The 14,487-nt window shown below is 36.4% G+C and overlaps 1 protein-coding gene across 2 annotated transcripts in view; it reads right to left on the bottom strand.

Moving 5' to 3' along the window:
• The window catches only part of Malrd1 (MAM and LDL receptor class A domain containing 1), a 584,432-nt gene extending 570,240 nt beyond the window's left edge, over window positions 1–14,192 (bottom strand). The window contains exon 1 of one of the 2 annotated variants that reach the window (XM_037205982.1): window positions 13,885–14,192. In XM_037205982.1, the coding sequence (XP_037061877.1) occupies window positions 13,885–14,062 (178 nt within the window). In that variant the 5' untranslated portion in view covers window positions 14,063–14,192. The remainder of the gene's footprint in view (window positions 1–13,884) is intronic. The other variant, XM_037205981.1, reaches the window with a different exon arrangement.
• Between the last annotated feature and the right edge of the window lie 295 nt (window positions 14,193–14,487).

Below are 14,487 nucleotides of genomic sequence, written 5' to 3'. Positions count from 1 at the left end.
AAATATTAGAGAAGCTGTTAACAGGTTGGAAAGAGTGGTATCATTTCATGGAGGCATGTTGAAATATTTCCTAGCTAAAAATTTTCTACAAGGTTATTGGGCCCACCAAATTGGTAATTTTTCATTATAAGGTCTCTTCTGTTCAGATTATGTTATTTTGCAGAAGGAGGAAAATAAAAATTCTGATTAGGTTTATTTTCTCTCTGGGGAAAAAATTATTGCACTGCCAATATTCAAATGTGCTAAGAATAGTTTTTATTTCAGTGTCCTCACAGGCAAGAAGCATGACCAGTTTGAACAAATCATACTCAGAGATGAAACGCTAATCCAGTGCTAATTTCATATGTTCAAAATGTTCTTCATGTTTCTACTGTCTATTTCACCACTCTGAAACAATTCTAACTATCAAACTATATTCAACAGAATGATTTATGTCCTACAAATTTATGGATCAACATCCAGTCATTCAAAAGTTGCCCAGAATGAGAAGTCCCTGAGTGTGCTACTTAATGTGAGAAAGATTTTGTGAATATTGTTGACTAACAACAGATGGGCTTTAATAGACATATTTACAAAAACAAAAAGGAAGTAAGTCATGCCAAAGTTAAGTGCACTCTAAAGTTGATTTGCGGGGAGCAAGATTTGATTCAACTCTCTTTCAAGAAAAAGAGATTTGGAAGAAAGATAAACTAGCATAGAAATAATAAAAGTTCATGTTGAAATACTTGTTTAGCTACAACAAACAGCACAAATGAAACAGATATTGATATATTTATTACTAGTTGATGTGTATGGTAGTTTAAATGAGAATGGGTCCCATAGGCTCATATATTTGAATACTTAATCCTATTGGTCAGAACTGCTTTGAGAAGGATTAGAAGGTGAATCCTTGTCAGAGTAGGTGGGTCACTGAGTTTTCAAAAGCCTATGCCAAGTGCAGTCTCTCTCTCTCCCTCTCCCTCTCCCTCTCCCTCTCCCTCTCCCTCCCCCTCCCCCTCCCCCTCCCCCCTCTCTCTCTCCCTCTCTCTTTCTTTCCCTCTCTGCCTTTCAGATAAGATGTAAGCTCTCAGCTACTGTGATAGCACCATGACTGCCTACCTGCAGCTATGCTCCTGACATAATTGTCATAGGATCACCCTCTGCAACTATAAGCAAGCCCTCAACTAAATGCTTTCTTTCATAAGTTTCCTGGGCCATTGTGTCTCTACACAGCAACGAAACATTAACCAAGGTAAAGTTATCCCTATCCACTTGTAATTCTTGGATGTCTGGAAATTTTTCAGAATCTGTATCAGTTTGTCACCTCCAATTCTAATTCACCTTAAAAGAAACATCTTAGAGTTTCTGTAATTTATATATAACAAATCTGGAATTATTTGAAAGAAAATTGGAGAAATTATTTGGGAGTTGGCACATAATAAATTATTTGGGAGTTGGCACATAATAAAGAAAATTGACTTGAATTTTATGGAAAGGAAACATAGGTTAAGACAGATTTCTGAGCGTATTCTAACAGCTATAACTGGTGGGTAATTTTATTTAGAAAATTTGCTATATTTTATGATATCCTCTGAGGTTTGCTGACACATGAAATTTAATAAGCATTTAAACAAAAGGAGCAATTCATGTTTGTAAAATAGTAGAAGTTAGAACTCCAGTTTAGATTTCTGGGTTGTCATTAAGTTTCTATACATACAGGTTGCTGACCTTATATTTTACTTTCTTCACATTGATAATAGGAGCCAACTGACTTAGATTATTCCTCTATGACAACAGCTTTAAGATTATTATCACTCACTCCTAAAATCCAAAGGGTCTGCAGAGATATTAATTCTGGATGACATTGACAATATCTTTGCACTAAGACAAAAGATAGTTGATTGTGGTGATATTGTGTTCCCCAAAATATTGTACACCTTAATAAATTTATCTGGGGTCAGAGAACAGAACAGCCACTAGACAGACTTAGAGGCCAGAAAATGGTGCCATACACACTTTTAATCCTAGCCTTCTGGAGGCAGAGATCCATCTGGATCTTTGTGAGTTTAAAGCCACACTGGAAACAGCCAGGCATGGTGACTCACGCCTTTAATCCCAGCAAGTGATGGCAGAAAGCAGAAAGGTATATAAGGCCTGAGGACCAGGAACTAGGCGAATTAAGCTTTTGGGCTTTTAGCAGCACTTCAGCTGAGATTCATTCTGGTTGAGGACTCAGAGGCTTTCAGTCTGAGGAAATAATACCAGCTGAGGAATTGGCGAGGTGAGGTAGCTGTAGCTTGTTCTGCTTCTCTGATCTTCCAGCATTCACCCCAATACCTGGCTCTAGGTTTGTTTTTATTAATAAGACCTTTTAAGATTCATGTTACAGTTGATTTTGTTTTGTCATGGAATGGCCAATTATGTTGCATAAAATTATGTGATAAGTTTGATATATATATAATATATATATATATATATATATATATATATATATATATATATATATATATAAAATGCAGAGAGAGACAGAGAGTGAGTCAAATACTGATTGAATTTTAAAGTGTTTTCTAAGGATTGTTTTCTATGGAAATGTTTTTAGAAAAGCCCTATGAATCTAAAAACTAAAACTCTCTTTGGTCATTTGGTTCTGAAATCCAGGAATGAGAATCAGTTAAATATTTTGTCTAGCAAAGAGAAATTCAAAGTTTCAAAATTAAGGAAATGATTCTGCATAGCCTCTGTTTGTGGCCTCCAGTGAAACCAAACAGAAATATTTCCATGATGTGGTTCTACCATACCATTCCACTCCATATTCCAGTGGACTCCATGGTTATACCTGTGTTGGTTGAAAGAATTACAGGCTTAGTCCCCCCACCCCGTATGTGTGGGGGGGAGAGGAGAGGGGGGGCAGAGGCAGAGGCTAGAGACTTTGGGGCTGGAGAAATGGCTCAGGGTTAAAAGTACCTACTGTTCTTGCAGAGGACCCAGGTTCAGTTCCCAGCATCGAAGTGGTAGCTCGCAGCCATCTGTAACAGGGGCTCTGATGTCCTCTTTTGGATTCTTCTGATATCAAGCATTCATGTGGTACACACACACACACACACACACACACACACACACACACACATATGCATATAGGCAAAACACTTATGCACATAAAATAAAAATAAACAATTTTAAAAGTAATGACTGTTTTCATCAAATGGTCTTGCAGACCTTCAGAGCCTATCATTTAGATCTACTAGATTTTTCTCTCCCTCAAGTCACTTAATCCCATTGTGCACATGATCAAACCTGGGTTTGTATTCTGAAGCTCTCTATGACCCTCCAAAGACATTGAAGATGGAATCTCAGTCTTCCTGCCTATCATCTGAGTCTCACCTGACAGATTCTCTAAGAATATTCACAGAAGCTGATATTAGCAGTGAATCTTGAAAACTTAAAAACTATCTTTTTATTTTCTTCATCTCCTAGTATCACCCTGTTCAGAGCATTGCCTCTGGGAAAGTTAGAAGAATTATATTAGAAATGTAAGAAGAAATGGGCATTGTTCAAATATGACTGCATAAATATTTTGCCAATAGCAAAGGAAAGTCTGCAGGATGCAGATGTAGGCTTAATGCCATATGACTAGATTTGGAAAAAAAACTTGCAATGGGGAGAAAAGCCAAGAGAGATGGGAACAGGGATGAAGGAGGTACATTGGACATTCAGGCTTGAGAAGACAAAAGACTTGGTCTTTGGGAACCATGTTAGGCTGTGTGATGAGCAAGCCACCTCTTATCCACTGACAGAGGTCAAAGGGGAGCCTAGCTCAAGTCCATAGATGAGTTCTCGTATTCAAAGGAACACCAGCACAGAAGAACCTTTGGGCTGTGATCACTGCTGAGAGATGAAGTCCGTTAGTGACAACCATTCATGGGACAGAAAGCTCACAGACAGGAGAAGCTGTGAGTGCTGGAAGACACACAGGCATGGTAGCCTTGAGCTGTAGCCCACGAAGAGACCATCCTAGCATTCTACTCCCAAATAGAGTGGAAAATGCAGACTTCTTTTCACCCATATATGCAGGTATGGCAAAGGATAATTGCCAGGTCCTAAGTGCAGGCAGGAATGGACAAGGGCAGGGTGTGCTTCTGTTACACTAATGTGTTTCTTCTTATACTGACTCTTTTTCTAACAAAAATCTTACACACTACTTTACTACCAAATTCTATGATTTTATATGCTGGTTCCCACATAGATTCTTCAACAAAAAGGAAAACGAAACCTCTTTTCAGTATTTTTTAGGAAAACAAATGGAAACATATGAGAGAAAGCATGTCCTGTCATTGGGCTGATGTGCCTAACAATGCCTTGTTCTCATTTTTAGAATAAATACAATGCTAATAAAAATGCTCCTTATTCAATAATTTAAAAATACTGTTTGATTCTGGTTATAAAAATGCATTTTAGAAACATAAATATGTGAAAAGGAAAAAATTCAAATGTAATCCCATTGTATAGACATCTCCACATATTATTTCCATGCAGTTGTGTTCCATATTTTAGGTACACTTATTAATTATAATTGTTTTGTAATTATATAACATGCATTTGCTCATTTTAAACAGCATAAAAATGACAAATGTATTCACAAATGCCTACAACATAGATATACCATGACTTGTTTAAACATTAACCTAATGTTAATTTAATTAATAACCTAATGTTACTTAATTAACCTATAAGTTGGTTATCACCACCTTTATCATAACTGATAATGTTATAAAGAAGATAATAATGTTTATATAAACTTTGTTTCTTACAACAAATTACTAAAAATGAAATCACTATGTGGAAAGTATATTTTTATAATTCTTTTTACTATTACAAAAGTGTCACTCTAAGAAGTAAAAGTTCAAAATATCCCTGCGCTAATAATGTAATGTTTTCTCACACCTTTGCCAACAATATATTCCCTATGAATTATGTATATTTATTTCATTTAAAAGCTATTGACAGCTTTGTGCTTTCAATTCTTATTTATGCTTCCTGTGAGATTGATCGCTTCATTACATGTGGTCATTTCTCTTTGCTCATGACCTGCATTTTCAGAGCATTTACTCTGTAGGAATTCTGTAATGGAATGCTTTTGTGCTTTTTAATTTATGGACCTGGATCATAATTATTTGTCAGATATGTTGCAGACATATTTCTTCTTTCATTTTACTTGTGATGTTTCGATACTCTCAACATTTGAATTAAATGTTCTAACTTATTGTGATTTTCATCTTCTTACTTTACACATAGAAGGCCTTCCCCGATCTATTTATGTGTCACTGAACTTCAGCAAACACATCGTGAGGATTTATTACCCAGAATAATGAAGGAAAAGTTTTCCTTCACTTTCTAAACTGATCATTAAAGCTGACAAGATGTTTTTGTGTGTTGAGCCCTTGCTGCCCAAGTCTGATAACTTGAGGTTCATTTCTGAACCTCATGTGGTGTAAGGAACTGATTGTAGAAAGTTGTCCTCTGGCCTTCACACACACATTCTGATGCATGTACATGTGTATGTGTGTGTGTGCACACACACATACACATAAACACACACAGATACACGCACAAACAATAAATAAATGAAGTATAATTTCAAAGTATTAAAATGGATTATTCAAAGCAACAAAGATTATAGCTTCATTTTTAACATTTAGTGTTTAAATTTTAGCAGTATTTTTATGAATAGAACAGATAAATAAATCAAGGTCACAAAACAGCCCCATACACATCTATGGTCTACATACAGTCTGTAGTCAGTGTTGGATAGTATTTAGTGTCAAAGGCTACAGAACTCTAATTTGGTGTGAAACCAGATTTGTTGCTGCACAGCGCTGTGTATTTTGGTGTTTTATTTTTCCTTATTTCAGCTGCCCTTTTTCAGTCTGTAAAATGGGAAACATAGTACCTCCTACTATTTGGACACAATTACTGAATGAAAGGTGCTAAGAGGCACTTGGTATTCATAAGTACTGAGCACATAGCAGCTGGAATTATTAACTATGACAATTTCTCAGCTGATCTGGGATGCCACCATTCTGCATTAAATGCATTACAGACATGATTTCTACTTCTTTAAATTTTGTAAACATTAATTTATTTATATGTGTGCATATGTGTGGACATGTGCTTGCCATAGCATATGTATAGAGATCAGTGAGAAACCTGCCAAAGCTGGTTTGAAACCTTCCTCCATGTGAGCTCCAGAAGTGAACTCTGGTCACCAGGCTTAGTGGCCAGTGCTTTACCCATTCAGCTATCTCACCTCCCATTCTTATTTCTAACAATCATACTTCTAATTATTAACTTTCATAATATTGGGGTAATTTGTAGAATGCATTGCTGTGAGCCTATTCAAGGAATTATTTTCCATCTAAAACAAAAGGTGTATTTTCCATTAGTCTTTTTGCTTATTACCTTTCTAGCTATTATTAGTCATTTTCTAGGTGACCTTGGAAGATACTTTGACATGTTCCAAAATTTCCCTTGGTTGGGTTTTCTGCTAGAATGTAATTAACATATAAATTGATTTCATGAAAATATACCTGATCATGTGACTGAAACATCCCATTCAGAGGACTCTGAAAACTATGTAATTTTTCTCATTTGCTTCACACAAGCCTCTAATGCTTAATATTAGATGGTTTAGTTGTGGAACGCTGTTGTGCTCTACACTTGTGTGTGCCTTCCATTTCAAACTGAGGTGCTGGATCTTAATGCATTGGGTGGAATCAGAAATTATGGGAGGTAACTGACAGGAGGAATATGCTCTAACAAGAAGAGACATTAGAAGCATGCCTATGTAGATTCAACAACTGTCTGCAAACCAAGAAGAAAGTCCTCACTTGACAGTGAACCTAACATTTCCATATGGCTCCCCTGAATCCAGGTCTGTGACAAATAAATGTCTGTTATTTAAGCCACTCAGTCCATGTGTTCATTGCAGCATCCTGACAGACTGAGACATGTCACCAGGGCCAGTTAGATTGTTAAATATTTCTGGTAGTCACTTCATGAAACACTTTGCATTTGAAGCAATAGCAAAGGAAATTCTACACATGAATCACCTCATATTTCATCTGTTTCTACAATATTTCAAAGAATCAATTAGTCTTAAAAGTAATTAGCTCTGATCCTATTGAAGAAACACTTTTGTACTTAACCTTATCTGGTTAAACCTTTTAGATTTAAAATTGCACTTCTAAGACAATTTCTACTTTTTGCATATACATTTATAATTTTGCACAGTAATTATGTTTTGAAAACTTGCTCTTTGATGCAAAAATGCAAAATACAGTACTTATAACCTCAAAATATCATGACAACTCATGTTAAGTCATAAATCTGAAAATAAATTCCTACTCTAAAAAACTTGCATGAATAGAAATGTTCTTAGTATAACACATAATAGGAAAGAAAATAAAATTCCTGATGAACTGAATACATCTTTCTCTTCTGAATCATGAAAATGTAACTAAAGATGACTGTGTATGCAGTAAATGTTAATGTCACTGCAGATATATGAAGACATCGTGTAAAAAGTTTTTCTTGAACTTTAAGTTAACTGACAATTTTCCAGTTAGAATGGCCCATTGCAAAGGCCCTTATCTACTCCCCCTTAAGAGTCAACTCTATTATTACCTTTAGGTTGATTTAGATGTAAGTTATAGTAATAAAATAATTCTACAGAATTTATTGCTGAGAAAAAGTAAGCAAACTAAAGCCTTTGTACAGGAAATAACTTTAAGTAATTGCTAGTAAAGAAACTATGGCATTTTTGTGTGTATTCAAATGTTCCTCCCATTAAAAGAAATAAACCAATTAATATAGAAGGGAAAGGAATGTGCCAAAGTGTTGTTAGGAAGGTGGTAGATTAGACAACATCAAACTCCAACATTCCTCACAGCATCTTTCCAGTAACAATCCACAAATACATATATGATGCTGTGGGATGTCTTTCTGTACACTGTGAATATGTTTTGCTCTAATTGGTTGATAAATAAAGCTGTTTGGCTTATGGCAAGGCAGCTTAGAGGCAGGCAGGAAATCCAGGAGAGAGACAGGAAGAAGAAAGGCAGAGGTGGAGGAGATGCCATTCTGCCATCCAGGGAACAGTATGTAATGGCACACAGGTAAAGCCATGAAACACGTAGTGACATATAGATTAATAGAAATGGGCTGAGTTTAGTTATAAGAGCTAGCTAGCAAGAAATTTGAGCCATAGACCATGGCCATGCAATTTGTGATTGATATAAGCCTCTATGTGTTTACTTGGGTCTGAGTGGCTGCAGGACCAGGCGAGACACAGGAAAACTTCCAGCTACAATATGATATGGCAGAATGTTGGAGTGAGGCTGAGACATATTTTTCAAATGTCCAACTGAGAAGTGCCACATTCGAAGGATAAGAGGACTGGTTTCACTTTGTTGCCCTTTACCCAGGCCAGCATAGCACCTCAACAGAAGATTTCCTTAGACCCAATAGGAAAGAGACTGGGAAGCCCATTTTTCCAAACTTTTGGGATCTTTCATAGAAGGGTCATTCTTGTCTTACTACATGGGAAGCAATGGTGCATCTTCTCAACTAGATCACCAATCATCAGTTAGATAGAAAGAATAGAAACAGTGGTGGGGCTCACAGTAACCAGTGTGCAGATCTAGAGGCTGCCCTCCCTTCCATCCAACAAAGGCACCATGCTGCAAAGTCTCACTATTGAGACTGCAGTTAGCAAGTCTGTATGTCTGCTAGACTTGAGTCCCCAGTCACATTTCTTGCCCTACCCCATCCTTTCCTTCAGGTATTTCAAGATCAAAAGCCCAGCATAAGTGTGCAAGTATCAGAGACTTTGTCATCCCACTCAGTCAGCAATATGACTGCTCGAAATCTTGGTGTTCTGATTAAGACCACCACAGGCCTAAAGGCAAGGGCATATCTAAACCTACATATATATATATATATATATTCATCTATATGAATATATATAGATGTGTGTGTATGTATGTATGTACACACACACACACACACACACATATATATATATATATATATGAATATAACATCAATTAATGAAAAAGGCCATTAATTTATAAGAGAATAAAAGGGGGTATATAAAAGGGTTTGAAGAGATGAAAGGGAAGGGGAAATGATGTAATTATATTATAATCACAAAAGTAGAATAAAAATAAAAATAAATAAGTGCGGAGCAATGTTCTCTGGACTTACCTCACCCAGGTGGCTAAGCAGTGACTCTGAAAGCCTTGCACATATTCATTGCCCAACACAGAACTTTTTTTGCTTAACTACAAATTACAAGGTGTATTGTTGTACAACCAGGGAAAATAACTTAAAATTCCACTCTGCCAAAGGATATAACAGAACCTAGTTGGTATTGCTGCAGGAGACAGAATCCAGCCAGGGGGTCTTACTGGGTCAGTTCTATTCAACATTAGTGCACAGGAAGTGGCTGAACTCAATAATACACCAAAGTCAGACCATGCACTAGCAAAATCCTGGACTAGACTCAATAATGAAAACCTATCGCCATCCTCCAACACCACCTAAATGGCACTTTCCTACATACTCAGCATCACTGTAAGGACACAGTGTTACAAAACCTGTCAAGTACCTGCAAAACAAGCTCTTAGAAAGGTCCTACATTATGTTACAAAATAAATTTCATTAAACTTAAATCTATGGAAAATCAGTTCAAGTATCTTTTTTTAGTCACAGCGGCATAAATCTTGAAATGAACAGCAAGAGAGATCTTGGAAAGCTTACAAATATTTGAAAATGGAGACTGCTTATAAATATTCCAGATGTGCAGCTGGGGAGATAGCTTGATGGATAAAATGCTTGCTGGGCAAGTATGGAGATGTGTATCATATCCCCAATACCCAAATAAAAAGCCAGGCACAGCAGTGAGTGCTTACAGCCCCAGCACTGGAAGACTCAAGAGGGTCTCTGGGGTTCACTGACCAGTCAGTTCAACCAATTGGTGAATTTCAGGTTCAGTGAGAATTACAGTCTCAAAAAATAGGATGTAGAAAATTGAGGAAGACACATGACATCAACCTCTGGCCTTGACATCCATGCATATACACATCATAAGCACCATCACACAGATATGCATGCACATGTACACACACATACACACACACATGAGTGTGCACACACTATTGATTTCAAGTAAATACCATTTACTACCATTATATATCAAGGAGCTAAAAGGAAAGAACAACAAAATAAACCCAAATTAGCAGAAGACACTAGAAAGATGATTTCAAACGATTTATGGGGATATGGCCCCCAAGGCACGAACAACAAAAGCAATAACGTACAAAAAGGATTGCTTCAAACTAAAAAGTTTCTCTGTGGCAAATGAAGCAATTAACGAAGTGAAGAAACAATCTTCACAGGGGGAATAAAAGGTACCCATCATAGGACTTGTAAAAAGAATATCCAAAATACATAAGGAACTCAAATAACTCAGTGGCAAAAGAGAAATCCAATTTGTAAATTTCTAGGCCAGCCTGGAAAGCTGATGGAGATCCTTTCTCATAATTAAAACATAAAAAGGGGCAGGGGGTGTAGCTCAGTGATAGAGTACTTGTCTATCATGTCCCAAGATTCAGTTCTTATTACCACAGAAGAGAAAATAAACAGGTAAAAGAGTGTTAGGATAAACAGGAAGAAGGGGGTAAAAATCTGTACATTTCTAATGGGAATGTAAATTACTACAACCATTGTTAAAATTACTATGTAACTAAAAGTACAACTACTATATCATCTGGAAATGCCGCTCTTAGTATGTATATAAATAATTTAAATTAATGTGTCAAAAGAATGTCCCCATCTCACCATTATTGCACATTAATCAAGATAGACACCTAATCATGGCTGAATAGATGAAGAAAATATGATGTGTACACTATGAAATTCTACTCAGACTTACAAAAGAAGAGAATTATGTCATTTGCAACAGCATTCTTAAACTGGAGAACATTGTGCTAACTGAACTATGCCAACCATAGGAAGAGAAGTAGCTCATGAAGTCACTTATATATGGAATATATAAAGTAAACATTTTGTACCCTGAGAGTAGACTGATGTTTCTAGAATCTAGGAATAGGATGGGACGTTATTACTCAAAGGGTACAAAGCTTCAGATAAGGAAGGAGTAAATTTGAGATCTATTGCATAGTAAGATGACTGTAATCAATAACACATATTTCAAAATAATGAAAAGGGAAAATCAAGTGTTTTATAACAAAAAGAATGACAATTAGGTATGCCAATTTATTGATGTAACCATATTCCACTATATACATATAACATTGCTGTCAACACACACTGGGATGTTGCAACCATGAACACTCAACAATATGATGGTTTTCACTAGATCTCATGAGATCACACCAGTGAACTTGTCAGCATATCAAAGGGGAAACTTACAAGGCCCCAGCCCTAGACAATGAGCTATAATAGTTCATCACTACTGAGGAAGGGAGAAACGGTTTTCTCTAGTGACCAGCTTGCTGACAGTTTTCCCAATCCTAAGCAGTCAGCCCTAAATACATGTACACAAGGGCAACACTAACTGAACTCTGGAAAGTGTTTGTGTGTGTGTGTGTGTGTGTGTGTGTGTGTGTGTGTGTGTGTGTGTGCATGTGTGTGTGTATGTGTGTGTGTGCATGTGTGTGTGTGTATGTGTGTGTGTGTGTGTGTGTATTATGTATGTGGGGGCTTTGGTGTATGTGTGTGTGTGTGTGATAGAACAACAATAATTAGAGAAAAATGAAGAAGGAAACATGAGAAGTTAGAGATGAGAGGAGGAGGAGAAATAATGAAAATACCATATACTTACCTATGAAATTCTGAAACAATTTAAATTAAAAAAAATAAGTCTATGAGGTAAAATGAAAACAAGAACATTTTCAAAACATATAAATAACATCAGTGGCAAATGATATTCAGAACCTCAGTTCTGCCAATTTTATTAAGAAAAGTCTCAAGACTTACATGCTGATCTATTTCTTTAAAGGTCACCATGATTTGGATGTTATAAGAGCATAGACTGATTTTTATTTCAACATAGTTATTGTACCATCACGATGTAATTAATATTTTTTAAGACAAACTAAGCTTATCATCACAAGTTTTTGTGAGTGAAATTGCTTGTTCATCATCCCTTCACAATACTCTCTCCCTGGTGCTGTGTACAAAACCAAAAACAAAACAAAAAAAAAAAAAACAAACAAACACTTTAATGTGTCTCTCGTTTTTATTTCGAAGTTCTTGTCCACATTTTAAATAAAATAGCAGAAAGTTTTCAGAAAATGACAACGAAAGTGAAAAAGCCAAGAGGCAGCTTCCCAATTTAAACATTTAAAATGAAATGTGTTTATTCATCAGATCCATGACTTGGACTTTGCCTTCCTTGGACACCGGCTTATTTAATTTCTTCCTACAGCAGAGACCTTTCCCACTCAGCAACTTTCTCCCTCTTTTTGCCACATTAACCTTTTCCCCAAAGCAAGACCATACATGGTATCACAGTGCTAAAGGAGGCTTCACAGAGACTAATCCTAGAGGGACATTGCACTTCCTGTCAAGCCAACAGAGTGGTTCCTCTCTGCTGCCCACTGAGGACAAGAAGCACTTTGCAGACTGACCTGAGCATGGGCCAACTTATCCATAGTTAGCCTCACTGGGAAAAATGGACAGATTCAAATGGATCTTTGTCCTTGGTTATTCTCTGTATTTAATAGTTACTAGATCTGAACCAAATGAAAATCCCAAACTGGGAGGAAAATCATTATCTCTTCTTCTAGAAAAAAGTGTTCAATAATCTTTTTCTTACTTTTTGATGTAATTATGACTATATAAAAGAACTGCAATGGCAAAAAGAAATATAGAGCTGTATTTTCACAAAAGGAAGTGATAAATTCTATAAGCACCTATTGCAACTTTATCTGAATAAAATTAGAAAATGGCAATTTGAATCATGTAATAGGCAATAGTAAAAATCAGTGGTTCTGATAATTGCATCAATGGTTGTATAAACCAACAACAAAATTGGAGCAATTTTGAAAAAATGTCATTTGCAAAAGGAGGCAGCATAAAAGAATGATATCAGTCTCCATGTGCACAGTATGGTGTACCTTCAAGATGGTATGTTGTAGTGGAAATGTCAGATACATACATGTCACCTTCCCCACCCTCTTTTGGTAAGTGACTTCCCATAATTAACACTATTCCAATAAGCAATGGAACATGTTCCCACCTGTTCAGAGATTTCTCTCATCTCACAATCGTTTATAATAAAAAGAAGATTCAAGTTCACACAATCAACAAATAGTTCACCCCAAACTTTAATGCTCATCATACTCTCTACTGTTCTGTGGTAAAATATACAAGCTGACATTGTGCTATGCATATTAAGTCATTTGGCAGTAGTGTCCCATAAGTGAAAATAAAATCTCTCATCCAAACCAAAATTAATTTCCATATTAAATCTACACTTTAGCTCATAATTTCCATCGTAGCATTCTGTATCCGAATTAATGAGTTTCTTTGAAATTTTGCTTCACTAGTCAAACATTAAAGCTAAATTTCTGTTTACTACTTCTTTACAATCAGCAAAAACTATTTTAAAACCCTTTCCATCTAGTTAAAGTTGTAGTGATGTGACATTATAACATTTTTATACATGAATCATATTTATTGAACAATATATCTTCACCCTGAGAGCCTCTGAAATAAAACCATCCACAGTGCAGGAATCTAGCTGGATCCCCAGGGCTCCTGTGAGCCTCTGTCTGAGAAGAGACAGGGAACTGGAATTGGAGGAAGGAACACGATACTTACATTGCTGCTCATCGCTGTTGTCCCCACAATGGTCTGTGAAGTCACACACATGATCAGAAGACAAAAAGACTCCATTACTGCACCAGAAGGCTTGGGCTCCTTGTTGACCCAGTAGAGAAATGAGAAGACAGATAGTCCAAAGGAAACGCAAAGGTCCATTCATTGGGAATCCGGACATGGCAGCCTGGGAGAGGAACGGCCCTTGGTGTTGGGGGATGCAAAGTCAGTCACTTACAAGAAGAGAGCTCATAACTGGAAGCCTTTCTTTTCCTTCTCAGTTTTCCAGATTTGTCTCCAGTGAGTGTAACTCTAATTCTCTGACACAATTCTTAACAGATGCCTCTTCCGGCAGTAACTCACTCTTTCAGGGGAAGGACTTTGGAAAATATTTAACTTGAGTAATTACACCACATCTGAACTTAGCTGAACATGGCTGTTTATAACCCCATGTAGAGTTTTATGACCTTGCTATCTACTGAAAGAAAAACTTAACAAAGAGCAAATACATAAACTGGGAGACTATAATAAAGTTGTAAACTTACAGGAAGATTTTCTGTCTTCATTATTATGTTCATTTAACCCCTTTTATGTTAATTTAGGGCA

This window comes from Peromyscus leucopus, chromosome 5, assembly GCF_004664715.2.
Source record: "Peromyscus leucopus breed LL Stock chromosome 5, UCI_PerLeu_2.1, whole genome shotgun sequence".
Classification (NCBI taxonomy): domain Eukaryota; kingdom Metazoa; phylum Chordata; class Mammalia; order Rodentia; family Cricetidae; genus Peromyscus; species Peromyscus leucopus.
Note: the sequence above shows the minus strand (reverse complement) of the source record. Positions and strands in the feature narration are given on the sequence as shown.